Raw genomic sequence first — 26,533 nt, 5'->3', positions numbered from 1 at the left:
GGGGAGGGGCGTCCGCGGGTTCAGGGGCGGGGCGGGGCGTCCGCGGGTTCAGGGGCGGGGCGGGGCGTCCGCGGGTTCAGGGGCGGGGCGGGGCGTCCGCGAGGGGAGGGGAGGGGCGTCCGCGGGTTCAGGGGCGGGGCGGGGCTTCCGGGAGGGGAGGGGCTTCCGCGGGTTCAGGGGCGGGGCTTCCGCGAGGGGAGGGGTGGGGCTTCGGCGGGTTCAGGGGCGGGGTCTCTGGGGCCATGGTTGCGCTGCTCCTGCTCCCTCCAGAAGCCGGGGATCGGGCTTCCCAGCGCTGCCGCCTCGGGCCCCGGGCTTTGGCTGCTCTTGGCCTTGGCCTGGGCTCCCCGTTGCGGGTCTGGTTACAGGGTGGCTCCGCTCTGTGTTCCGCCTGGCCGCGGCGAGACCAGGCCGAGGGATTCTTGCAGCTCGACACCACGTGCGTGAGTCCGGGGCTGTTGGAGAGACCGGGCCCGGGCCGGGGCCGGGGCATGAGGCTGAGCCTCGGGCATTTAGAGCCTCTGTCCTCCGTTAAACTGAGGCGGGTCCGGGTGCGGACTGTGCAGGCGCCTGGGCCGTGGGGAGAGGTCGGGCCTGCTGTTCCAGCGGACGTCGAGCTGCTGCTGCTGAAGGAGCTACTCAGGGGGCTTTTCCTCCGCCCGGCGTTTGTGGTGACGGCGGAGGCCGCGGCCTGGCCTGGGCTGTTCCTGGTGGAAGTGGCCGCAGTGGAGCCGGAGCTGTGTCCAGGTGGAGCTGGGCTCATGGGCCCTGGGACCCAGCTGGAGGTAGCGGAGCGGCTGAACCTGGATCAGTTTCGAGCCCGAGGTCGGGGCCTGGGCCTGGGGCTGGGCGGACTGCACCACTCCGCTGCCCCGCTCCGAGAGATGCTGAGCCTCCCACTTCGCTTCCCGCAGTCCCTGCGTCGCCTCGGACTGTCGTGTCCTCGGGGGTTACTGCTGCTTGGGCCCCCGGGGGTGGGGAAGACGGCGCTGCTCCGGGCCGTGGCCCAGGACTTGGCCGCGCCGCTGATCCTCGCATCTCCCGCCACTCTCCGGGGCTCCCGGCCGGGAGACAGCGAGCAGAGGCTGCGCCGCCTCTTCGCCCAGGCCCAGGCCCAGGCCCGGGACAAGCCCTGCATCCTCTTCATCGACGACATTGAGTCATTGTTCCCCCGGAGGGCAGCGGCGGGGAGCCGGCCTGAGGACCGTCTGGTAGCCCAGCTCCTCACCCTGATGGACGGCCTGAAACCTCACAGTCGCCTGGTGGTGGTAGCGGCCAGCAACTGCCCTGAGGCCTTGGACCCTGCCTTGAGGAGGCCCGGCCGCTTTGACCGAGAGGTGCCCGCTTTTATGTCACTTCGGGATGTCTTCCTGCACCGGCCTCTTCCCGGGATCTGGGGATAGGGAGAGACAGAGGGAGACACCCACCTTGGTTTAGGGGGAGAAGCAGATACCAGGTATAGGAAGCACGAAGACAGGGAGAGACACCTGTGGGGTAAGGGTGAGGGGACAGGGAAGGGGGTCGAGGGATAGATCCTTGGGAGCAGAGAGAAAGAGAAACAAGACAGACATTGAGGGAGAGGAAGGCTGAGAGAGACATACCTGATGTAGCACGAGGTGAAATACTCCCAAAGAGTATTAAGTGCATTTTTTATGCACTTAACTCCTTAACGGGTGAGTTTATAATTTAGTGAATCTGAATCACTGAGTCTGCCTTTTAATTATTTTTGTAGATCTTAATTGGGGTTCCAACGATGTTGCAGCGCCAATCCATTCTGGAAGTAGTAACCTCATCGATGCCTCTGAGGGCTGATGTTGATCTGTCCTGGCTGGCAGAAGCTACAAGTGGTTATGTCGGTGCTGACCTAACAGCTCTCTGCCGAGAGGCTGCTCTGCAGCTCGTGAGGCGCAGCTCCCAGGTATGCAGAATACTGAAGAAAACAAAGTGCACTGTATATACTGACCCTGCTGCCCAAGGGAAAGTGAGGCCTGAAGTGGTGACTCGTAGAATTTATTTGTACCAACTGGAAAGTACCACCAGCTGTGAAAGCAAACTGTAATTCAATCAGCCCCAGAACTACCTACCTTCTCGCTTGAACAACAGCTCAGGCAATCGGGTCGTTGTTCTCAAGTTGTACAGCATGGTAACAGACCCTCTCCCTCTAAACCATTCCTGTTATTGTACCTGTCTGGATTCCTTTTAAATGTTCGCTGATGGAAAATGCTTGCAATTCTTTAATAAGTGTCTCACAAGTGTCTAGATTTGAAAAAAACTTTCCAAACTTTCAATGTGGTCAGCAATAAGAATGTTGCATGGTTTTCTCAACCTATGACTTCTGAAGTCATATGTAAGTCAGCTGAGGCCAGATCAGCATCTGCAGCATGTTATGAAGGTGTAAGGGGTACTGTACTTTTTAAGAGAGTTTAAGGACTTAGCAAGAACACAGTACTTGAGAATGTACAATGTAACACTTGGTCCAGCAGCTAGCAGTACCTAGGTTATTATGAGACAAATTCAAATTTGGCCAATCAGTTTAAGCTATGCCCCAAGATATTAAACTGTAATCAAGTTTGAATTTAGTATTTTGGTAATATTAACACCAATGAAACCAAAAAAATTGGATAGTTGGAGAGAGAACTGCCAAGCCACCAACATATGCAGACTGTAATGGAGAATAGCTCTCTTGAAGGTACCTTTTATCTATTAATGACCTGTGAAACAAATCCCTATTAAGAGAAAATTTGACAGTTGGCTGGTTTTGGAATTTGAATTTTTTGGTAAATCTTAATCAGGGGTTTTGCAGGCTAATATTGTAGAAAGGAGAGTTCAATAAGTTAGACAAAAGAGTTGTAAATAATTGTTAGTTAATATTCTATAATAGACTTAAAGAATAGTTCTTAAATTTTTTGTACTTTAAATAGTGACTTTTGGGATATTCTTGGCCTCTCGAATTTTAACAGGTTACAGCGTGAGTTGTTGCAAGCTTAAATCGAGGGAAAGAGGGGGTGTTTACCCCGTGTCATAACGAATCACGATATCTGGTCAGCATGGACGAGTTGGACTGAAGGGTCTAATTCCATGTGTGCATCTCTATGATTCTATGACTTCCTCCTCTTAGAGACTTTTTAAAAACTTTAGTATTAATCAGATGGACTTTAGGAATTGTTCTCCTATAAAATTTCCGTTCATTTTTATTGACTTTGATTTCTTTGAGGAAGGACACAGTGAACAAGAAAATCACCTTTGCAGACTTCTGTGAAGCAATAAAGGTTGTGCAGCCTTCCTGTCTGAGAAGCAGCGTTGGGCTAACTGACTTCAAACCTGTCCACTGGGATGAAATTGGTGGCCTGGATCAAGTGAAATTGAAATTGAAACAGGTGAAGAATGTAACTGTGGCTTAAAAATACTGTCATAACCCATGCCTCCCCCTCACCCCAGAAATCTGTCACGCACTCCCAGCTGTCTGCTCTAATGGACTGGAGATTTGAGAGGCAGATCTAGAATGCAGTCTGTAATTGTGAGCATTCTCTCTGCAGAGTATTCAGTGGCCAGTGCTGTACCCGCAGGCATTTGAGAGGATGGGAGTGACCCCCACTCATGGGATTCTGCTGTATGGACCCCCAGGATGTGCAAAAACCACGTTGGTGAAAGCTGCAGCCTCCAGCTACCGCTGTTCTTTCCTGTCGATCAGTGGGGCAGATCTCTTTTCACCATTTGTAGGTGATTCTGAAAAGATTTTGGCTCAGGTGTGTATTTACAGTAGGTTCACTCCAGGTCATCTACAGCCAGTTTAATAGTCACCTTATTTAGAGATTAGACACTATCCTTTAGTAAAAGGAAAGCCATGTGCTTCATTGTCTCCAACCCTGTAGTCTACCATTTCCCTGATTCTGAGCAATTCTGTTATATGTATATTTGTCATGCAGTGAGCACTTCACAAAATATCATTTCCTTTGCTAAAACTTTAATTCAGATTTTTCTGAAGCCTGTGAGAGCTCAATGTTCTTTAACACTGTTAGTATAAACTATTTATCAAATCTGTAAAAATGAAATTATGGTAATAGTTGATTGTGTTAGTTCTATATTTGCTGCTGCCGATCCCCTTTCCCCCAGCGCGTTGACATTCTGTTCTGTTTAAAGTGCAGGTTTTTCAGCAAGCTCGAGCTGCAGCTCCATCCATCCTGTTTCTGGATGAAATTGATTCCATCTTTGGATCGCGTTCATTTGATGGAGCAAATGGCCGTTCTGTTAAAGAGCGGGTACTCTCTGTTCTTCTTAATGAGATGGATGGAATTGGCCAGCCATTGATTGGGAAGAGAATCTCAGAGAGGAACATACTTGCATCTGAAGCAAATCAAGTTGAACCAACAAAAAAGGTAAAAGATTAAATTGACTAAAACTAAATGTGCTGCTGATTCTTGTGAGTGCTGAGCAATTTCAGTGAAGTGAGGGGGCATGGGGTGGGGGTGGTGAGGTGCTCTAATAAGGTCATCTCACATTTTACTAAACTGAGTCTAGGACTAACCACAAGACCATAACTTACCAAACCTCTCCCCAGGAGAGGTCCCTCCATATCTGGAATCAACCCAGTGAACGTTCTCTGGACTGCTTCCAGTACCAGTGTAGCTTTTGTTAGATACAGTAGTGCCTCGACTTACGAACTTAGTCCGTTCCGGGACTTGATTCGCAAACCGAATCAATTTTTCCCTTTGTTCGGATAGTGTAAGAATGTTTGGATGACTGTTCACAGCACATGCGCCAAAGACTAACTGAATGAGATCACGCAGAGCCAAAGAGCTTTTGCGTTCAATAAGCATGTAGCAAAGCAGAACAATGAAACCACGTGGTCGCACACGGGCTTTTTGAGGTCGTACCTTGAATTTCGTATGTACGTTTAAGCAAAATTTTACGTACAATCCTGTTCGTAAACCGATTTGTATGTGAACAGGGTCGTTCGTATGTCGAGGCGCTACTGTAATGGGATTAAAACTGTTCACAGTATTCCAGGTGTGGTCTAACTGGTGGCTTGTATAGTATAGCAAGAGTTCCCTTTTCTTATTCTCCATTCCCTTTGAAATTAAGGCCAATATTCCGTTTGCCTTCCCTATTACCCACTGAACCCGAAAGCTTTTTTTTATTATTAATGTATGAGGATGTTAAATCCCCCTGTATCTTTCTGCAGTGACTGTCTATTTAAATAACATTCCACTATCCTATTCTTTCTGCTAAAGTGCACTACTTTACATTTTTCCATATTATATTCCAAGTGCCAAGTTTTTGTCCATTTGCTTAACCTGTCTTTATAAGGACTGTATAAAGAGAAGTATAACAGAGCAAAGATAAGCGGGAAGCCGGAGGACTGGGAAACTATGACAACAGAGGATAACTAAAAAGGCAATACGTGGAGGGAAATGAGGTACGAAGGCAAACTGGCCAAAAAAAGAGAGTAAAAGCTTTAAGTATGTGAAAAGAAAAAAAATTTAGACTAAAATTGGTCCCTTGAAGACAAATGGGTGAATTTATTATGGGGATCAAGGAAATGGCAGAAATGGATCCGTCTTCACTGGGGAAGACACAAGCAATCTCCCAGATGTAATAGTGTCTGAAGGGTAATAAGTCCCCGGGACCTGATGGTCTGCATCCCAGGGTACTTAATGAGGTGGCTCTAGAAATCATGGACACATTAGAACATTGGAAAATGATTACCATCGATTCAGGAACAGTCCCTGCGGTTTGAAGGATGGCTAATGTTGTCCCACATTTCAAGAATGAAGGGAGAGATAAAACAGGGAATTATAGACCGGTTAGCCTGATGTCAGTGGTGGGAAAGATGCTGGAGTCAATTATAAAAGATGAAATTATGACTCATTTGAATAGCAGTAACAGGATAGGTCAGAATCAGCATGGATTTACAAAGGGGAAATCGTGCTTGACTAATCTTGAATTTTTTGAGGATGTAACTCTGAAGGTGGACAAGGGAGAGTCCGTGGATGTAGTGTACCTGCACTTTCAGAAAGCCTTTGATAAGGTTCCACATAGGAGGTTAGTGAGCAAAATTAAGGCACATGGTATTGGGGGCAAGGTACTAACTTGGATTGAAAATTGGCTGACTGACATGAAACAAAGAGTAGTGATAAACTGGTTCCTTTCATAATGGCAGGCGGTGACTAGTGGGGTACCACAAGGTTTGATGCTGGGAATGCAGCTTTTTACAATATACATCAATGATTTGGATGAAGATGTTAAAAGTAATATTAGCAAATTTACTGATGAGACAAAGCTGGGTGGCAGGGTGAAATGTGAGGATGTTATGAGAATACAGGGTGACTTGGACAGGCTAGGTCAGTGAACGGATGCATGGTAGATGCAGTTTAATGTAGAATGATATCTAGGTGTTCTTGTCCGTCAGTCAATGAACGCAAGCAAGCAGGTACAGCAGGCAGTGAAGAAAGCTAATGGCATGCCGGCCTTCATAACAAGGGAAGTTGAGTATAAGGGCAAAGAGGTCCTTCTGCAGCTGTACAGGGCCCTGGTGACACTGCGCCCGGAATGCTGTGTGCAGTTTTGGTCTCCAAACTTCAGGAAGGACACTCTGGCTATTGAGGGAGTGCAGCATAGGTTCACGAGGTCAATTCCGGGAATGGTGGGACTATCAAATGTTGAAAAATTGGAGCAACTGGGCTTGTATACGCTTGAGTTTACAAGGATGAGAGGGGATCTGATTGAGACGTATAAAATTATTAAAGGATTGGACACTCTGGAGGCAGGAAGCATGTTTCTGCTGATGGGCGAGTCCAGAACCAGAGGACACAGCTTAAAAATAAGGGGTAGGCCATTTAGAACCGAGCTGAGGAGAAACTTCTTCACCCAGAGAGTGGTGGGTGTGTGGAATGCTCTGCCCTAGAAGGCAGTGGAGGTCAAGTCCCTGGATACTTTCAAGAAAGAGATGGATAGAGCACTTAGAGATAGTGGAATCAAGGGTTATGGGGATAAGGCAGGAATAGGATTCTGATTGTGGATGATCAGCCATGAGGACAATGAATGGTGGTGCTGGCCTACTCCTGCACCTGTTGTCTATTGTCTATATCTATGCAACACCTTCTCAAACTAGTATGGAGTAAGGATAAAACCCTTTTGAGAGACAGAAAACACTGGCAAGCAGGAAACTGCTAAACCATGGTTCAATCGATGATAGTTTAGTTTTGAACGAGTTACTTTTTTTGTCTCATATCTAGAATGATTCAGTTAAGTGTTCTGTCTCCACAAACTGGTATTATTCTGAGGTACAAAAGAATGTACTTAAATAGAGGTCATCTTCATCGGCCTAAACATGGCTCCAGGACTTGAAAGTTCTTGTACTGTCAAAATTTGCCTTGCTCTAATTTAGAACTTCAACCGTTAGATCTGATCTATTTTTTTCCATCACTATTTTAAAACTAATAGAGTTATGGTCACTGGCCCCAAAGTGCTCCCCCACTGACACTTCAGTCACCTGCCCTGCCTTATTTCCCAAGAGTAGGTCAGGTTTTGCACCTTCTCTAGTAGGTACATCCACATGCTGAATCAGAAAATTCTCTTGTACACACTTAACAAATTCCTCTCCGTCTAAACCCTTAACACTCTGGCAGTCCCAGTCTATGGTTGGAAAATTAAAATCCCCTTACATAACCACCCTATTATTTTTACAGAAAGCTGAGCTCTCCTTACGAGTTTTTCTCAATTTCCCTCAGACTTCTTAGAGGGTCGATAATACAATCTGAATAAGGTGATCATCCCTTTCTTCTTTCTCAAATAACCTCCCTGGATGTATTTCCAGGAATATCCTCCCTCAGCTGTAATGTTATCCTTTATCAAAAATGCCACTCCTCCCCTCTTGCCTCCCTTTCTATGCTTCCTGGAACATTAAGCTGCCAGTCCTGCCCATCCCTGAGCCATGTTTCTGTAATTGCTATGATAACCTAGTCCCAAGTTCCTAACCATGCCCTGAGTTCATCTGCCTTCCCTGTTAGGCCTTTTGCATTGAAATAAATGCAGTTTAATTTCAGTCCTACCTTGTCCCTGCCTGCCCTGACTGTTTGATTTGCTTTTGTTCTCAACTGTACCAATCTTAGTTTGAAATCTTTCCTCACTATCTCCCTGGGTCCCAACCCAACACATCCTACTGGTTTAAATCCTCCCGAGCAGCTCTAGCAAATCTCCCTGACAGTATATTAGTTCCCTTCCAATTTAGGTGCAAATGTTCTTCTTGTACAGGTAATTTCTACACCAGAAGAGATTCCAATGATCCAAAAATGTGAATCCTTTTCCTGTACACCAGCTCCTCAGCCATGCACTCATCTGCTCTATCCTCCTATTCCTGCCATCACTAGCTCCGTAGCACTGGGAGTAATCCAGATATTACTATTCTCCAGGACCTCCTTTTTAAATTCCAGGTAAAGGGACGCTGGAAAATGGGAAGCCTTCAGAAATGAGATAGCGGACATTAAGGACAGGACAAAAAGGTAACTACGGAGAGAATAGGGAAAGAGAAGTTGTTCAGAGTGAGGACCGGTTCAGTCAGTCGAAGCCCTCCGCTTCTTCCTTTCCTGTCGAACCAACTAGTACCCTTCCGTTGACACCCTTCGACTGACTGAACTGGTCCTCACTCTGAACAATTTCTCTTTCCAATCCTCCCATTTCCTCCAAACCAAAGGAGTAGCCATGGGCCCCAGCTACGCCTGCCTCTTCGTAGGATATGTGGAACAGTCCATCTTCCACAGCTACACTGGCATCTCCTCCACTTCCTGCTTCCCCGCCCCTCCAATCACCACCAGGACAAAACCCCACTGGTCCTCACCTACCACCCCACCAACCTCCAGATACATTGTATCATCCTTCGTCCTTTCCACCACCTCCAAACAGACCCCACCACCAAGGATATATTTCCTTCCCCTCCCCTATCAGCGTTCCAGAAAGACCACTCCCTCTGCGACTCCCTTGTCAGGTCCAAACCCCCTACCAATCCAGCCTCCACTCCCAGCACCTTCCCCTGCAACCGCAAGAAATGCAAAACTTGCGCCCATACCTCCCCCCTCACTTCCCTCCAAGGCCCCAAGGGATCTTTCCATATCCGTCCCAAATTCACCTGCACCTCCACACACATCATTTACTGCATCCGCTGCACCCGATGTGGCCTCCTCTACATTGGGGAGACAGGCCGCCTACTTGCGGAACGTTTCAGAGAACACCTCTGGGACACCCGGACCAACCAACCGAACTGCCCCGTGGCTCAACACTTCAACTCCCCCTCCCACTCCGCCAAGGACATGCAGGTCCTTGGCCTCCTCCATCATCAGACCATAGCAACACGACGCCTGGAGGAAGAGCGCCTCATCTTCTGCCTAGGAACCCTCCAACTACAAGGGATGAATGCAGATTTCTCCAGCTTCCTTATTTTCCCCTCCCCCACCTTATCTCAGTCCCAACCTCTGACTCAGCACCGCCTTCTTGACCTGCAATCTTCTTCCCGACCTCTCCACCCCCACCCCCTCTACGGCCTATCACCCTCACCTTAACCTCATTCCACCTATTGTATTCCCAACGTCCCTCCCCCAAGTTCCTCCTCCCTACCTTTTATCTTAGCCTGCTTGGCACACCCTCCTCATTCCTGAAGAATGTCAGTGCTACCTGACCTGCTGCACTTTTCCAGCAACACATTTTCAGCTCTGATCTCCAGCATCTGCAGTCCTCACTTTCTCCTAGAGAATAGGGCCCCTCAAAGGTCAGCAAGGTGGCCTTTGTGAGGAGCCGCAGGAGATGGGGCAGATACTAAACGAGTATTTTGCATCAGTGTTTACTGTGGAAAAAGACATGGAAGATATAGAATGTAGGGAAATGGATGGCGACATCTTGAAAAATGCCCATATTACAGGGGAGTAAGTGCTGGATGTCTTGAAACATATAAGAGTGGATATATCCCCAGGACCTGATCAGTGTACCCTAGAACTCTGTGGGAAGGTAGGGAAGTGATTGCTGGGCCTCTTGCTGAGATATTTGTATCATCGATAGTCACAGGTGAGGTGCCAGAAGACTAGAAGTTGGCTAATGTGGTGCCACTGTTTAAGAAGGGTGGTAAGGACAAGCCAGGGAACAATAGACCAGTGAGCCTGACGATGGTGGTGGGCAAGTTGTTGAAGGGTATCCTGAGAGACAGGATGTACATGTATTTGGAAAGGCAAGGACTGATTAGGGACAGTCAATATGGCTTTATGCGTGGGAATTCATGTCTCACAAACTTGAGCTTTTTGAAGAAGTAACAAAGAGGATTGAGGGCAAAATGGTGGATGTGTTCTATATGGACTTCAGTAAGGCATTCAACGTGGTTCCCCATGGGAGACTGGTTAGCAAGGTTAGATCTCACGGAATACAGGGATTTGGATACAGAACTGGCTTAAAGGTAGAAGGCAGAGGAGTGCTACAAGGATCGGTGCTGGGTCCACTACTTTTCATTGTTTATATAAATGATTTGGATGTGAACATAAGAGGTATAGTTTGCAGATGACACCAAAATTGGAGGTGAAGTGGACAGTGAAGAGGGTTATCTCGGATTACAACAGGAACTTGGATCAGATGGGCCAATGGGCTGAGAAGTGGCAGATGGAGTTTAATTCTGATAAATGTGATGTACTGCATTTTGGGAAAACAAACCGTAGCAGGACTTATACACTTAATGGAAAGGTCCTCGGGCATGTTGCTGAACAAAGAGACCTTGGAATGCAGGTTCAAAGCTCCTTGAAAGTGGAGTTGCAGTTAGATAGTATAGTGAAGAAGGCATTTGCTGTGCTTTCCTTCATTGTTCAGAGTATTGAGTACAGGAGTTGGAAGGTCATGTTGTGGCTGTACAGGACATTGGTTAGGCCAGTGTTGGAATGTTGTGTGCAAATTCTGGTCTCCTTCCTATCGGAAAGATGTTGTGAAACTTGAAAGGGTTCAGAAAAGATTTACAAGGATGTTGCTAGGGTTGGAGGATTTGAGCTATAGGGAGACGTTGGATAGTCACTGGCTGTTTTCCCTGGAGCGTTGGCGGCTGAGGGGTGACCTTAGAGGTTTATAAAATCATGAGGGGCGTGGATAGGGTAAATAGGCAAAGTCTTTTTCCTGTGGTGGGGAAGTCCAGAACTAGAGGGCATAGGTTTAAGGTAAGAGGGGAAAGATACAAAAGAGACCTATGGGGCAACTTTTTCATGCATGGTACGTGTACGTGTATGGAATGAGCTGCCAGAGGATGTGGTGGAGGCTGGAACAATTGCAACATTTAAAAGGCATTTTGGATGGGTATATGAATAGGAAGGGTTTGGAGGGATATGGGCCAGATGCTGGCTGATGGGACTAGATTAGGATGGGATATCTGGTCGGCATGGACAATTTGGACCGATGGGTCTGTTTCCATGCTCTACATCTCTGACTGGTGCAAGGTCCCTGCTCCCGGCCTACTGCAGTCAGGAGTCGACACTCCTCCATTGCTGTAACCGACACCTCGTCATCAATTCGAGGAATCCACGCATGGGGCTTATGAAGCCAAGAGTCCCTACTTCAGTCATCACCACCAGTGCTCCAGCCTCACTGTGACATCAGGAAGATGAAGAAGAGAAGAAAAAAAATGCAGCCAATGTGGAGTAAATGGGCCCACTGTGCCACTGCTGCCGTTTGAAATGGCTGGGTCAACTCTCCCTTCCTCTGTCTTTGATGCAGCAATTCATTTCTGGGCACCTAATGATGAGAGCCTTCAATGATTGTGACATCTGTGCTAATACCAAGACCCTTGTGTATTAGGCAGCCATCTTTCTGAATCTTCTGTATGATTCTAAAACACGAATTACATATAGATACCAGCTCAAGACCCTTGAGAAGTACTGTTAATGCTATTTTGAAGTTGATTCGCTACGTCAGCTGGGAGGACAGCTGCATTATCAACAAGCAGCTAATAGCATCAGCACAGGCCATACTGACTCTGCTGAACTGGCCAGCTACCAAAGCAAATCATCTTCACCCCACTCAAGGAAGGCTCGAATGAGAGGGGCATAACAGAAGCATTTCAGAGACTCCCTGAAGATTTCCCTCCAGAATTGCAAAATTGATGTCAACGCATAGGAGATTCTCATTTAGAAGAAACTGCCTTGGGGGAAGCTCCAATATGAAAAGTTGTAATTCTATTGACAACGACTGTTCTCTGGAAACAACCAAAGAAAGTAATGCCCACAATCCCGAAACCCAGAAACCAATTCCACCTCCTAGAAAGACCTATCAAAAATGTGGTGGGTAATGCAGCTCTGTCTGGGCTCATCAGCCACAGAAAACCCCCCACAACCTGTTGTGACCAGAGAGAGACAATTTGCTGGGTAGACTATCATACTCATTTGCAAGTGAATACTAATGTTGACCATATACCTCTACAGTCTCGCTGTCGTCATCACTTACTTTTTGTGTGGTATGCAAATCTACCAATAATTCATACATATTTGTCATTGCTATAATTTACATATTATTTATTAATCCATTTGTGAGTGGTGGTGAATTAACAATTCACTGGAGGTGGCAGCTCCACAAATAACTTCATCCTTAATGATGGGACATTCCAATATACCAGTGCAAAAGATAAGGCTGAAGCATTTGCAGTGAGCTATCAGTGTCTTGCAGTGGCAGAAGGTGGCAGCTGCTTTACCACAAGCAAAATGGAGTTCCTAGTTTATAAATCTTATGACCTTTGATAGCATAGTCAGTGTTTGAACGAGTCAATGTTTATTCGTATCAGGCTCTAGTGTCCTGATGGGCAATATTGAGGCAGTGGAATCTCTACTCAAAATCCTTAAACGGCTATATCTGAAGCAGTAACGTAAGCTTGGGGCCATTTCCCACTTCACCCGCAGCTTCAGCATGAAGCTAATTTTAAAGAAGCAAAGTTGGACGGTTTCAGTCTGAAAGGGGTTTTTTATTTTTAAAAATCTGACTTTTAAATGACATTTGATGTTAAAAGTAAAGTCTATGGAACTGTTCTGTCTGTCTTTTTATTGATTTGTTTTTTGTAATATTTACAGTAACGTTTAAAGTATACTGAAGACAGTATTACAGGAGATACTCTTTGTATGTTGCACAAACTGTTTCAAGTTGATAAATCAGTGGTTGCAGTTTGCAGCAGCTATAAATTAACCCTCAAACATTACACAGGTGTTGACATCATTGGATGTAGATGGGAACAAAACTACTCCCACATTCGCTGTCTACACTTTGCATCAGATTGTTTAAACTAATAATTCCTAACTTGATGAATCAGATTATTAATCATTTCTAACAGTAAATAGGAAACACTTATCTACCTGCTTCTTGCTTTTTTTATTGACTGTGTTATTGAGGACTCATATTTCTGCCACTTGAGGGACAGGAGTTGTCTTTATCCCTTGGTATCCAAAGTTGTATACATCATGTTAACATTTCAACAGCTTCTCTCAAACACCCAGTTTGTTTAATGGAAGTTTTTTTTTGTGTTTTGTTTTAAAGTTTCAGGAGGTTTGTAACAAAAATGTGATCGTGGTTGCAGCTACAAATCGGCCAGACCTATTAGATGATGCTTTGTTGAGACCTGGAAGATTTGACCAAATCATCTTTGTTCCATCTCCAGATGAAAAAGTAAGTTTGGGCTTGAAGTTCATCACCAATACCCTATAGCTGTGATCTGGATGTTGAGGGCTGTGCTACTAAGCAGACACTATCTGTACTCTGATATTTCATTTCAATTGTATTCATGTCTTTGTCACAATGCAACAAAACATGCTCACTTTTTTAAAAAAAAACTTGTATTTAAAACACAGCCTTTGAAGGCATCCAAGACATTCTAAATAACTGCATTGAAGTATAGTCATTGTTGAACTTCTGGAAATGCAACAAGAACAAAACACAGTTAAACAAATGTAATAGAGGGAGAAAATAAACTTTGAGGATATGCTTGCAAATAGTAAGGAGACAGGATCAGCTTTAAAACAATATAAAAGGGAAAAGAGGAATCAAGTTGAACCTAGGCTCATCAGAGACTGAAGCTAGGGAAATAATAAGTCCCTTAGACCTGAAGGTATATGTCCTAGGATATTAAAGGAAGTGGCTACAGAGATAATGGATGCATGTACTAACCTTTCAATCTTAGATTCTGAAAACGTCTTGGAGGATTGGAGAACCGCTAGTGTAACACCTTTTGAGAAAGGGAAGGAGACCAAAGAAAGGCAATTGTAGGCCAGTTAGTTTAACATCTGGTATTAGGAAAATATTTACTGTAAAAGATATAATAGAATTGCATAATATAATCAAATAAAGTCAGCATGGCTTCGTGAAGGAGAAATCATGCCAGACAAACTTACGAGAATTCTTTGTGGTGGTGACAAGCAGAATAGGTAAAGGGAAACCGGAGGATATAAGGTATTTGGCTTTCCAGAAAATGTTTTAATGAGGTCTAACACCTCAGACCTGTTCAGAAGCATGTTGGTAGAGTGGAGCATGGATGGGCGATTAGGTAATGAGGTGAAGACAGTTGGGATTAGGGGGCACATTTTCTGGTAACTAGTGGTATGCCACAGGGGCCACAATTATTTATAATATTTATTAACTTAGGTGAATAAAGCGTGAGAGAACCAGATTTGTGGATTATGCAATAATAGATGGGAAGGCAAATGATGACAAAATGAGTTTGTAGAGGGGTAAGGACAGGTTGAGTGTGGACACAAATTCAGCAGGTAGAATATAATGGCAAATGTGAGGTTATGCACAATTCACAAAGTAGAGGAGCTGAGTATTATTTACAGGGAGAAAGTCTGTAGAAAGCTACAGAATTGAACAATTTTTATTTAATGTGATGTGGGCTTCACTGTCTAGGCCAGCATTTATTGTCCATCCCCAGCTGGACCTTGAGCTGCTTTCTTGTAAACCCACAATATCCTTGGGGGAGGCGATTCCAGGATTTTGATACAGCAAACTTTGTTTTAACAAGCACATGTGATAAACTGGCAAAAATTATACACCTGAAATATCAGAAGCTGGCTGTGTTATCAAGATATCCGTGACGTCAGAGTAGTCAGTTGAGGGTGAGAGTGAGAAGACTCTCTCCAGGTTAGTTTTATTTAAAGCATTATTATTGAAATGATGCTGTAAATAAAGTATAGTAGTGATGTGCATGCTCCCCATAACTGAGTGTCTTTTTACATAGATTATGTGGACCTCTTGATGAACTGGCACACTCCTGGTCTTATGGGTGCTGGTTAATAGAATGTTTTGCTGCAAGTGGCTGAGGGGATGTTGCAGATGGTGTTCCCATGTATCTGCTGCCCTTCTAGATGGAAATGGTTGTGGTTTCAAAGGTACTAATTTAAGGATCCTTTGATTTTTTTTTTTTTGCTAATGAGGATAGTGGTGGAGAGAGTGAATGTTTGTGGGTGGGGTGCCAATCAAGCGGCTGCTTTGCCCTGGCTAGGTGTCAAGCTTCCTAAGTGGTGGTAGAGCTGCATTCATCCAGGCAATTGCGGGGTTAGGAGGTGAATTACTCATTGCAGTATTCCTAGCCTGTGACCTGCTCTGGTAGCTACTATATTTTATGTCATGAACCCAGTTGAGTTTCTGGTTAATGGTAGCCCCAGAAAGTTGACAATAGGGTATTCAGTGATGGTAAGGCTATTGTATGTCAGGGTGGTTAGGTGCTTTCTTATTCATGGTTTGTGGACTTTGTAAGGAATGTTACTTGCCATTTGTCAGCCCAAGCCTGGATAATTGTCTAGACCTTGCTGCATTTGAACATGAACCGCTTCAGTATCTGAGGAGTCATGAATGATGCTGAACGTTATGCAGTAATAAGCGAACATCCCCATTTCTGATGTTATGATGGAGGCGAGGTCATTGAAGCAGCTGAAGGTGGTTGAGCCTAGGACACTACCCTAAGGAACTCCTGAAGGGATGTCCTGGAGCTGAGATGACTGACCTTCAACAACCACAGCCATCTTTCTACATGCCAGGTATCGTTCCAACTCTCAGAAACTTTGTCTCCAATTCCAGTTTTGTTTGGCCTCCTTATTGCCGCCTTGATGTCAAGGGTTGGCACTCTCACCTCACCTCTGGAATTCAGTTCTTTTGACCATGTTTGAGCCAGGGCTGTAATGAAGTCAGGAATTGAGTGGCCCTTATGGAACCCTAACTGGGCATTATTGAGCAGGTACTGCTTGATGGTGTTGTTGATGACACCAACTGTTGGAGAAATTTGCCCAATAGGTTAGAGATCACAAAAAACAGCTCAAAGTGAAATTGGCAAACAGTTTATTGCAAGCAATATTGCTGGAAGAGAAATTCACCTAGGCTGACACAGAACTGACAGTGTGTTACAAGTAGATCAGATTTCTCCTCCCAGAGCTGAGAATGAGACCAGTTTTATAGTAATGCTGCACAATGACACTAATGAATGGGAAACTACAATGTTTCTGGAAATGGAGTAATTTAGTTATAAGGGTGCAAATTGGAAAGCAGTTTAATCTGCTGAATGTCATGTTCCTTCACACAATTCAACAATACGTTTAAACTAAGTAGAGGGGGGGAGGGAACAAACTGGATGTTTAAGAAGGAAATTGAAGGGAAAGTTAGAACAAGGGAAGTCAAGAAAGACAACTGTATCAATGAGGCAGAAAACTCAGAAAAGGATCATGCTGTAAGGTTGAGTGAAATAGGAGTTGATGGGAACGGCGAGGGCAGTAACAAATTAAAAATACTATACATGAATGCACGAAGTATTAGAAATAAGATGGATGAGCTTGAGGCTTTTTTGGAAATTGGCAGATAAGATATTGTGGGGATAACTGAGACGTGGCTTCAAGTGGACAGGGCCTGGGAAATGAATATTCAAGGCTACACGTGCTATCGTAAGGACAGACTGACGGGCAGAGGGGGTGGGGTGGCCATGTTGGTAAGGGATGATATTCAGTCCCTTGGGTGGGGGGACCTAGAGTATGGGGATGTAGAGTCAGTGTGGATAGAGCTGAGAAATTCTAAGGGTAAAAAGAGGCCCTCTTGGGAGTTATCTACAGGCCCCCAAACAGTAGTCTGGATGTCGGATGTAAGTTGAATCAGGAGCTGAAATTGGCCTGTCGCAAAGATGTTACTACAGTTGTTATGGGGGATTTCAACATGCAGGTAGACTGAGAGAATCAGGGTGGTATTGGACCTCGAGAAAGAGACTTTATGAAGTACCTCCAAGATGGATTCTTAGAACAGCTGGTGCTGGAGCCTACCAGGGAGAAGGCAATTCTGGATCTGGTATTGTGCAATGAACCAGAATTGGTCAGGGACCTCGAAGTGAAGGAGCCATTGGGAAGTAGTGACCATAATACAATAAGCTTCAATCTGCAATTTGAGAGGGAGAGGGTATATTTCTGTTGAATAAAGGGAACTATGGAGCTATGAGGGAGGAGCTGGCCAAAGTTCAATGGTGCAATACCTTAGGGATGACAGTGGAGGAACAATGGCAGATATTTCTGTGGATGATGCAGAAGATGCAGGATCAGTACATTCCAAAATGGAAGAAAGATCCTAGGAAGAGGCATGGGTGGTCGTGGCTGAGGAGGGAAGTTAAGAAACATAAAGTTAAGAGAAAAAGTATAAAATTGCATAGATAAGTGGGAAAACAGACAACTGGGAAGCTTTTGAAGAACAACAGAGGATTACTAAGAAGGAAATATGCAGAAAAAAAATGAGGTACGAAGGTAAACTGGCCAAAAATATAAAGGAGGATAGTAAAAGCTTTTTTAGGTATGTGAAAGGCAAAAAAAAATGGTTAAGCCTAAAATTGGGCCCTTGAAGATAGAAACAGGGGAATATATTATGGGGAACAAAGAAATGGCAGAAGAATTGAATTAGTACTTCAGATCTGTGTTCACTGGGGAAGACACAAGCAATCTCCCTGAGGTAACAGTGGCTGAAGGACCTGAACTGAACGGAATTTATATTGGCCAGGAATTGGTGTTGGAGAGACTGTTAGGTCTGAAGGTCAACGTCCCAGGGTACTGAAGGAGGTGGCTCAAGAAATCGTGGATGCGTTGGTGATTTATTTTCCAGAGTTCAATAGATTTGGGATGAGTTCCTGCAGATTGGAGGGTGGCTAATGTTATACCACTTTTTAAGAAAGGTGGGAGAGAGAAGGCAGTAAATTATAGACCAGTTAGTCTGACCTCATTGGTGGGAAAGATGCTGGAGTCTATTATAAAGGATGAAATTACGACACATCTGGATAGTAGTAACAGGATAGGTCAGAGTCAGCATGGATTTATGAAGGGGAAATCATGCTTGACTAATCTTCTGGAATTGTTTTGAGGATGTAACTCTGAAGGTGGACGAGGGAGATCCAGCGGATGTCGTGTACCTGGACTTTCAGAAAGCTTTTGATAAAGTCCTGCATAGGAGGTTAGTGAGCAAAATTAGGGCACATGGTATTGGGGGCAAAGTACTAACTTAGACTGAAAGTTGGTTGGCTGATAGGAAACAAAGAGTAGTGATAAATGGCTCCATTTCGGAATGGCAGGCAGTGACCAGTGGGGTACCGTGGGGATCAGTACTGGGACCTCACTTTTTACAATATATGTTAATGATATAGAAGATGGTATTAGTAATAACATTAGCAAATTTGCTGATGATACTAAGCTGGGTGGCAGGGTGAAATGTGATGAGGATGTTAGGAGAATACAGGGTGACCTGGACAGATTAGGTGAGTGGTCAGATGCAGTTTAATGTGGATAAATGTATGGTTATTCACTTTGGTGGCAAGAACAGGAAGGCAGATTACAACCTAAATGGAATCAATTTAGGTAAAGGGGCAGTACAAAGAGATCTAGGTGTTCTTGTACACCAGTCAATGAAGGTAAGCATGCAGGTACAGCAGGTAGTGAGGAATGCTAATAGTATGCTGGCCTTTATAACAAGAGGGATTGAGTATAGAAGCAAAGAGGTTCTTCTGCAGCTGTACAGGGCCCTGGTGAGACCACACCTGGAGTTCTGTGTGCAGTTCTGGTCTCCAAATTTGAGGAAAGACATTCTGGCTATTGAGGGAATGCAGTGTAGGTTCACGAGGTCAATTCCTGGAATGGCGAGATTACCTACACTGAAAGACTGGAGCGACTGGGCTTGTATACCCTTGAGTTTAGAAGACTGAGAGGGGATCTGAGTGAGACAAATAAGATTATTAAAGGATTGGACACTCCTGGAGGCAGGAAACACGTTTCCGCTGATGGGTGAGTGCCGAACCAGAGGGCACAGCTTAAAAATACAGGGTAGACCATTTAGGACAGAGATGAGGAGAAACTTCTTCACCCAGAGAGTGGTGGCTATGTGGAATGCTCTGTCCCAGAGGGCAGTGGAGGCCCAGTCTCTGGATTCATTTAAGAAAGAGTTGGATAAAGCTCTCAAGGATAGTGGAATCAAAGGTTATGGAGATAAGGCAGGAACAGGATACTGATTAAGGATGATCAGCCATAATCATATTAAATGTGGTGCAGGCTTGGAAGGGCAGAATGGCCTACTCCTGCACCTATTGTCTATTATCCTGACAGTATCATGGTTCCATTCATCTCCACAGGTGGGTAGGTGTTAAAGTACACTGGTAGGTGTTAAAGTCTCTTCTAAAGTGGTGAGGTGCTTCCATTGCTCTGTTTCTGGAGCATGTCCTTTGTATTCCATTGCCTGCATGCTGTCTGACTTGGTTTGTGAGCTGCTCTGGAATTCTGGGTGTTCAGGTACAGTTTGGCCAATTTTTATTTTGTGGGCCAATCTGGATTAGCAAGTCTTTCCCCACATCTTCCATCACTTTACTGATCGAGAGTGGACTGATGCGGTAGTAGTTAGTTGGGTTGAATTTGTCCTTTGTGTACAGGATATAGTTGGGCAATTTTCCACATTGTTGGGTAGATACTAATGTTGTAACCGTACTGGAACAGTTCTGGAGCACAAGTCTTCAATACTATTGCCAGAATATTGTCAGGGCCTATAGCCTTTGCTGCATCCAGTGTTTCCATCTGTTTCTTGACATCACCTAGAATGAATCACATGGGCCAAAGGCTAGTAGATTGGTGCTGGAGACCACTGGAGGGGGCTGAGATGGATCTTATTGAGTTCTTTGAGAAGGTGAGCAAACAGGTGGATGAGGATAAAGCAATGTGCTGTATATGGATTTCAGTAAGACATTTGATAAAGTTCCCCTGATTTGCCTTTCCAAAATTTAGCACCTCACATTTATCTAAATTAAACTGTCAACCACTCCTCAGCCTGTTGGCCCATCTGATCAAGATTCCAATGTACTCTTGAGGTAACCTCCTTTGGTGTCCACTACACCTCAATTTTGGTGTCATGTGCAAACTTACTAATATACTTACTTTCGCATCCGAATCATTTATATAAATTTCGAAACAGTGGACCCTAACACCGATCCTTGTGGTACACCACTGATTACAGGCCTCCAGTCTGAAAGGCCACCCTCTGTCTTCTACTTGAGTCAGTTCTGTATCCAAATGGCTAGATCTCCCTATATTCTGTGTGATCTAACCTTGCTAATCAGTCTACCATGAGGAAATTTGTCAAAAGCCATACTGAAGTTCACAGATCATATCCACCACCCTGTCCTCATCTGTTCTCTTCAAAAAACTCAATCAAGTTCATGAAACACGACGTCCCATGCCCTAAGCCAGACAGACAGCCTGGCATGGTCTTAGGAAACAGAAATGACCACAGTCTACCCAGGCCTGCCATCTCAGTGAATCAGTCTTCCATACCATCATCTGGAGGCTTTTACCAAAATAGGGAGTTTTCCCTCCAATTGGTCAAACAAAAACCTGATGCAGAGTTTGCCAAAATGTCATTAGCATAAATTTGACAAAACTTTGTCAATCATCGCTTAGGTATGCTGTCCCATCGGGATGACAGATTCAGCACAGCTACTGGAGTATGGCATACGGTCAAGAGGTAGACTTTGGGTGTCCCTACAGTCCAAAGACTGCTGAGGTTGGAGATAGGTCATCACTACTACTGTGAGGATGTTTCGGGATGGATGATAAATGTTAGCCTAGCCAGTGATACTCCTCTTGTGAGCAATTCCTTTTAATCATTGCAGAGCAAACTCCTGCAAGCAGCAATGACAACATAATCTGTTTTTTGCTCATACTACTTAGATAATCTCCAGTTTGTTTTCTGAAGCAGCCATTTGTTTGTTTTGCTTAGTAACGATGTTCATTATACACAGACCAGACTTTCCATACTGAGGATTTGTACTTCCAAAACTCCACTGGATGATGTGTCTTTGGAGGGACTGGCAGCTGAGACAGCTGGTTTTACTGGAGCAGATATACAAAATTTATGCAAAGAGGTGAGTGAGGTGTTTGTCTGCGATTGGATCCTCCACCAAGGGTCAGCAAAGGTTTGGGTTTGTTCACTTCATCCTGTTAGCAGTTAGTGGTACGTGTATGGAATGAGCTGCCAGAGGAAGTGGTTGGGGCTGGTACAATTACAACATTTTAAGAGGCATTTGGATGGGTATATGAATAAGAAGGGTTTGGAGGGATATGGGCTGGTTGCTGGCAGGTGGGACTAGATTGGGTTGTGTTATCTGGTTAGCTTGGATGAGTTGGACTGAAGCTGCTGTACAACTCTATCAGGATTGAATGTGACCATCACAGGGTTTGAAACTGAAAAAGCAGCATTGTTTAGAAATGTAGGGACCCGAGTGCTTTGAATTTGAAGGTAATGAAAACATGGACTGGTTATGGGGTGATGCTAATCTAGGCTACAACGTTACAATCAATGCTGACCATGTCCCACAAATGAAGTTTGTTTTAAATCTCAGCTGGAACTGATCTGACCTTAAATTCTATTCTGCTGAAGGAACAAGGCACCTGTCAGCTCTATCATGTGTCTTGTCTCTATTGTCACCTTTCAACTGAAACGTTTTATTTTGTTGCTTGTTCCCCATAGGCTGCACTATTGGCTCTTCAAGAAAATGGACTGGATGTTGCAGCTGTGAAACATGAGCACTTTCTCAAATGTCTTCAGAGTCTAAAACCATCTTTGAGTGGTCAACAGTTGCATTTCTATCATCATTTATTCTCTACAGTGACCCAGGAGATAACATGATTTTTCTCATTGCAGTCAAGGACAAGCTAGCAATAAGAACCAAACTAGGATAGAACTGTAATTGTATTCTGTAAATGCATATTGTGTCTCAAAAATCAGAAATCTGAAAAATGTATCAATCTGATGATCAAATATAAACTGCAGCAGTTCAAGAAGGTAGCTCATCACCATCATTCGCAGCAAAACTGGAACAGTCAATACCTACTGACCCAGCCAGTAACTCCCACATCTCTCAAATGAATAAAGACATGTACAACACTCACCTATTACAGCCAAGATGGAGAGGTGCCAACCTGCTGTGATTCATTATTTAATGTAAAATAAGATATTTGATCATCGTCCTCGTCAGTGAGCACCACCTGAAGCAATGAGTATGAGGGTGTTCAGTATCAGCTTTGTGTTTTCCATTCCCTGATGAGTGCTGACCCCGTTATGAGTGGGGAACATAGGCTCATCTAGTGCTAACGATGAGCGAATGGAGTTTTCCAACAGTGGTGTTTGATAGGTGTAAACCTTCTGTCTAGTTCTGTTGCTTTGAATTAATGGATCCAGCTGCATGCAGCAGATTATACTCTAAAACAAGCTAGTGTGTTCTCACCCTGACATCAGCTCCATCCTGCAGAGAGAAGAGTGCCTGCAGATGATGGAGAGATGAGTTTTTAAGGTTGGCTTTGGATAAAAGATCTAACTGGTTTAAGAGAAATTGTAGCTGAGGGTAGTGTCCAATGTTATAGAACAGCAGGAGTGGTAAAAGTGCAGCCCAAAAATCCAGTATGAGATGTTGACCAGACTGGAGCAAAGCTGCAGAGGTCAGGTTTCAGTTGATCAGTTTAGAGGAGGTGGGTGGGGCCATTGTTAGGGCAAATGTTAAGGCAACATGCTAAAAATGTTGGGAGTCCTGCCTAATTCCAGGCCAAAAGGTTGAGCACAAAACTGGAGAAAATGTCAGTTTGAAAGACATTAGTCAAGGGCAGAGAGCATGGATTTGTTAAGAAGGTTACAAGCTCAGTGGCAAGTGGAATTCAATCTGGATAAAGTAAGGTGATGCACTAGGACAGGACAAACAAGACAAGGAATTACATGAATGATAGGACTCTTGGTAAGCACCAAGGATCAGAGTGTGTAATATCCACCCATCCTTAAGAAAGCAAAATAATGGGTAAAGTGATTACCAAGGTCTATGGAATAACTATCTTTATTAGCTGAGGCATAAAGTTGAAAAGCAGTGATGTTATGCTGGAACTGAGAAACGTTGGTTAGGCAACAGGTAGAGTATTGTGTACAGTTCTGAAATCCACATTATAGGAGCAATGAGATTGCACTGGAGAGGATGCAGGGGAGATTTACCAGGATATTGGCTGGGCTGGAGAGTTTATAAAGAGAAATTGGACAGACTCAAGTTCTTTTCCTTAAAGCAGAGGAGATTGAGGGAAGTCATGATTTAGATGCATACAATTATGAGAGATGCATAAGTTAGAAAAGAAGAGACTTTTCCAGCTGTAGGTTTGCTTGTTGAGCTCAAATGTTTGTTTTCAGACATGTTGTCACCATACTAGGTAACATCAGTGAGCCTCCAGATGAAGTGCTGGTGGCATAGCCTGTTTTCTTTTTTTTTCCTCCTACTACCGCCTAACTGCGGTAGTGCTTATTTTTTCCCCAGCACCCATGGTGTGTGTGTGCAGGTGTGAGACACAGTGAAAGACACAAAGTGCACATTGCCACCACCAGGAAGATATGTAAAACACCCGAGTGGCCAGTGACAAGTACTGCCCTTCACATCAAAGGGCAATGCTGTATGATCAAAACAGTGAAGGGGAGGGTAGGGACTAAATCAAAATAGAGTTGGACAGGGAAATAATGCACTCCACTCGCTGCGGTGCCCACCTGTCCCTGAACAACTCCAGGCTGTTGGTGGACATCACGTGCTCCTTCTCCAAGGACACCCGGGCTCTAATGTAACCGCGGAAGAGGGGCAGGCAGTCGGCCCTAACGACCCCCTCCACGGCCCGCTGCCTGGACCTGTTGATGGCCAGGCCCAGGAGCAGACCCACGAGGTGGTCTTCGGACCTGCCCTCCCTCCTCCGTACCGGGTGCCTGAAGATCAGGAGCGTGGGACTGAAGTGCAACCAAAAGCAGAGGAGAAGGTTTTTAAGAAAATCAAAAAGGGAGTGCAAACGCCCACACCCAATATATACATGGTCCACGGACTCCACAGCGCCACAGAACAAGCAGTTGGGCTGGGAGCATAGCCTGTTTTCTATTTGTGCTCAGGTTTCCTTGGGTTGGTGGTGTCATTTCATGTGGTGATATCACTTCCTGTTATTTTTCTTGGGGTGGGAGGGTGCTAAATGGGATCCAAGTCAATTTGTTGATAGAGTTCCTGTTGGAATACTGTGCTTCTAGGACTTCTCATACGTGTATCTGTTTGGGTTGTCCTAGGATGGATGTGTGGTCCCAGTCAAAGTGGTGTCCTTCCTCATCTGTATGTAAGGATATTAGTGAGTGGGTCATGTCGTTTTGTAGCTAGTTGATGTTCGTGTATCTTGGTGACTAGCTTTCTGCCTGTTTGTCCAATGTAGAGTTTGTTACAATTCTTGCACAGTATTTTGTTAATGAGTTTCGTTTGTCTGTAAAACAGACTGTGTATAAGGAGACTTTTCCCCTTTGATGGAGGATGACTGAGCAGAGGCATAGATTTGTAAGAGGCAGGAGATCTTGGGATGCGAGGAAAGACCTTTCTACCCAGAAGATGTAGGAATCTGGAACTCTCTGCCTGTAAGGGTGTTCTGAGCAGAAACTCTCCGAACAATAATGAAGTTTTTAAATGTGTACATGTAAAGCCAAGTGCGAAAAGTGTGATTAGATTAGATTAGTTGGCTGGTTTTTCACTGGTGTAGACTGGATGGGTTGAAGGGCCTTTTTCTGTGCTGTGAATCTCGACTTTTATATTGGAAGACAATGTGACAGTGTGCTGTGGTCGACATGGATGTCAGCAAGGCCATTATCCTGGCCCTGTTTTGTAGACCAGTCATGAAAATGGAGTCACGGGACTAAAATAATCTTTCGATGCGTTCCATTATTGTCTCCCTGCTGTTTGTGGGGTAGGTCAATGATTTAGACTAAATGGAGGGAACATGATGGGGAGGATTTTGCCAGACTCTAAAATGTTACGTCTGAGACTGTTTACTTAGGCCTAGTGAATCTGACGGGAGATTTAATTAAGATGGATAAATGATGAGGGATTTGGAAATCTACTTCCCTTAACAGAAGAATCAACAGCAATTAAAGTAATCGGAATCAGGATTAAAAGAGTGAGAAAAGTTTCCATATAGAAGATAGAGCTCTGAAACTTAGAAACCTCATTGCATTTTAGAAACACTTGAATTTGCAGGTGAAGGGCTGGAATCCATAGGGAAAGAGCTGAATAGTGATAATACCTACAATGTCATCAATGTTTCTGCAGCTCGGCCTGTCCTGTATAACCTCAGCAATGTGATCTTCGCTGGAAATTTCCCTCATCAACCCCGCTCCAGCCAATTGGGAGGAATGCAGGATTCTGCCAGAAGCATCCTCATTTCCTTCTAATCCTCTTCCTCCCAGACAATGTAAACAAAGTGATCAAATTACTGGAACTGAATTAGTTAATTGACCCACTAGAAATGAATATTTTAACCAAGCAGATTTTAATATAAATTGATCCGTTACCACTTCATTCACCTTGTATCAATATCCTTTTTATTCATCTGCCGTTTTCGCTGCTGACTTTAAAAAGACTTGCACCTACGTTTCAAGTTCAAAACAAAATAATAAAACATGAATAAGTTTCACATGCCGAGAGAAGCAGCAAGTAGATCTTGTCTCTGCGCCTCTCTGTCTTACCTGTATGATGTCTGCACATTTCTACCACTTGTCTGTTCCAGTGTCTCGAGATATCCGTTGTGTTTCTTTGTCTGTGTTTGGCTGACTGTTAGTGGCTTCATGTCTTGTTATTTCTCTTTCTCAACCTCTCTGGCTTTGTGTGTTGTTTCCGTTTGGTTCTCCCTTTTACTGCCTCAGCTGCTGTCGTTGTCTCACTCTCTTTCTCTCTCCGTGTTTCACTGTCTCCCATGTCGTTTTCACTGTGATCCTCTTTCTAACTTGATTATTGCCGATATCTGTGTGTTCCTTATTTTATGTGACCCTCTGTTCATTTTTCTGTGCCCCTCTCTTGTGAGCTCCTCTTGTCTGTGTTTTGTGTTCCTGTAGTTTCTTTGTGTGTGTGTATCTCTCTGGCGGTGTCTTTCTTTGTTTCCATAACCCCTTCTCCCCCCGGTCCCCTGCATCCCCATCTCTTTCCCCCCCCCCAACCCCCGTCACCCCTCCCCCA

General features: G+C 44.6%; 1 protein-coding gene across 3 annotated transcripts; it reads left to right on the top strand.

The window, feature by feature from the left end:
• Positions 1-236: 236 nt before the first annotated feature.
• afg2b (AFG2 AAA ATPase homolog B) lies at positions 237-26,450 on the top strand. 3 transcript variants are annotated; one of them, XM_072565442.1, is made up of 8 exons: positions 237-1,337; positions 1,733-1,918; positions 3,219-3,377; positions 3,537-3,746; positions 4,146-4,376; positions 13,534-13,662; positions 21,281-21,403; positions 22,009-26,450. In XM_072565442.1, exons 1-8 carry the CDS (start codon positions 243-245, stop codon positions 22,165-22,167), a joined length of 2,292 nt encoding a protein of 763 aa, XP_072421543.1. In that variant the 5' UTR covers positions 237-242; the 3' UTR covers positions 22,168-26,450. The 3 variants fall into 3 exon arrangements, 2 of the variants coding, with proteins under 2 accessions (XP_072421543.1, XP_072421544.1); XR_011955969.1 differs by lacking the exon at positions 22,009-26,450 and having other exon boundaries at positions 13,574-13,662; positions 21,281-21,402; XM_072565443.1 differs by lacking the exons at positions 13,534-13,662; positions 21,281-21,403; positions 22,009-26,450 and adding an exon at positions 5,308-5,410.
• The last annotated feature ends 83 nt before the right edge of the window (positions 26,451-26,533 follow it).

This window comes from Chiloscyllium punctatum, chromosome 48, assembly GCF_047496795.1.
Source record: "Chiloscyllium punctatum isolate Juve2018m chromosome 48, sChiPun1.3, whole genome shotgun sequence".
In the NCBI taxonomy this organism is placed as follows: domain Eukaryota; kingdom Metazoa; phylum Chordata; class Chondrichthyes; order Orectolobiformes; family Hemiscylliidae; genus Chiloscyllium; species Chiloscyllium punctatum.
The sequence above is the reverse complement of the archived record's forward strand: the minus strand, read 5'-3'. Positions and strand labels throughout refer to the sequence as shown.

What these genes read in the sequence shown, in the direction of transcription:
- afg2b (XM_072565442.1), top strand. Translation starts at nt 243, where the DNA reads ATGGTTGCGCTGCTCCTGCTCCCTCCAGAAGCCGGGGATCGGGCTTCC. An exon ending in TCGTGAGGCGCAGCTCCCAG is followed by an intron (nt 1,919 to 3,218) that starts GTATGCAGAATA and finishes TCTTTGAGGAAG; the next exon opens with GACACAGTGAACAAGAAAAT. An exon ending in CTGAAAAGATTTTGGCTCAG is followed by an intron (nt 3,747 to 4,145) that starts GTGTGTATTTAC and finishes TTTAAAGTGCAG; the next exon opens with GTTTTTCAGCAAGCTCGAGC.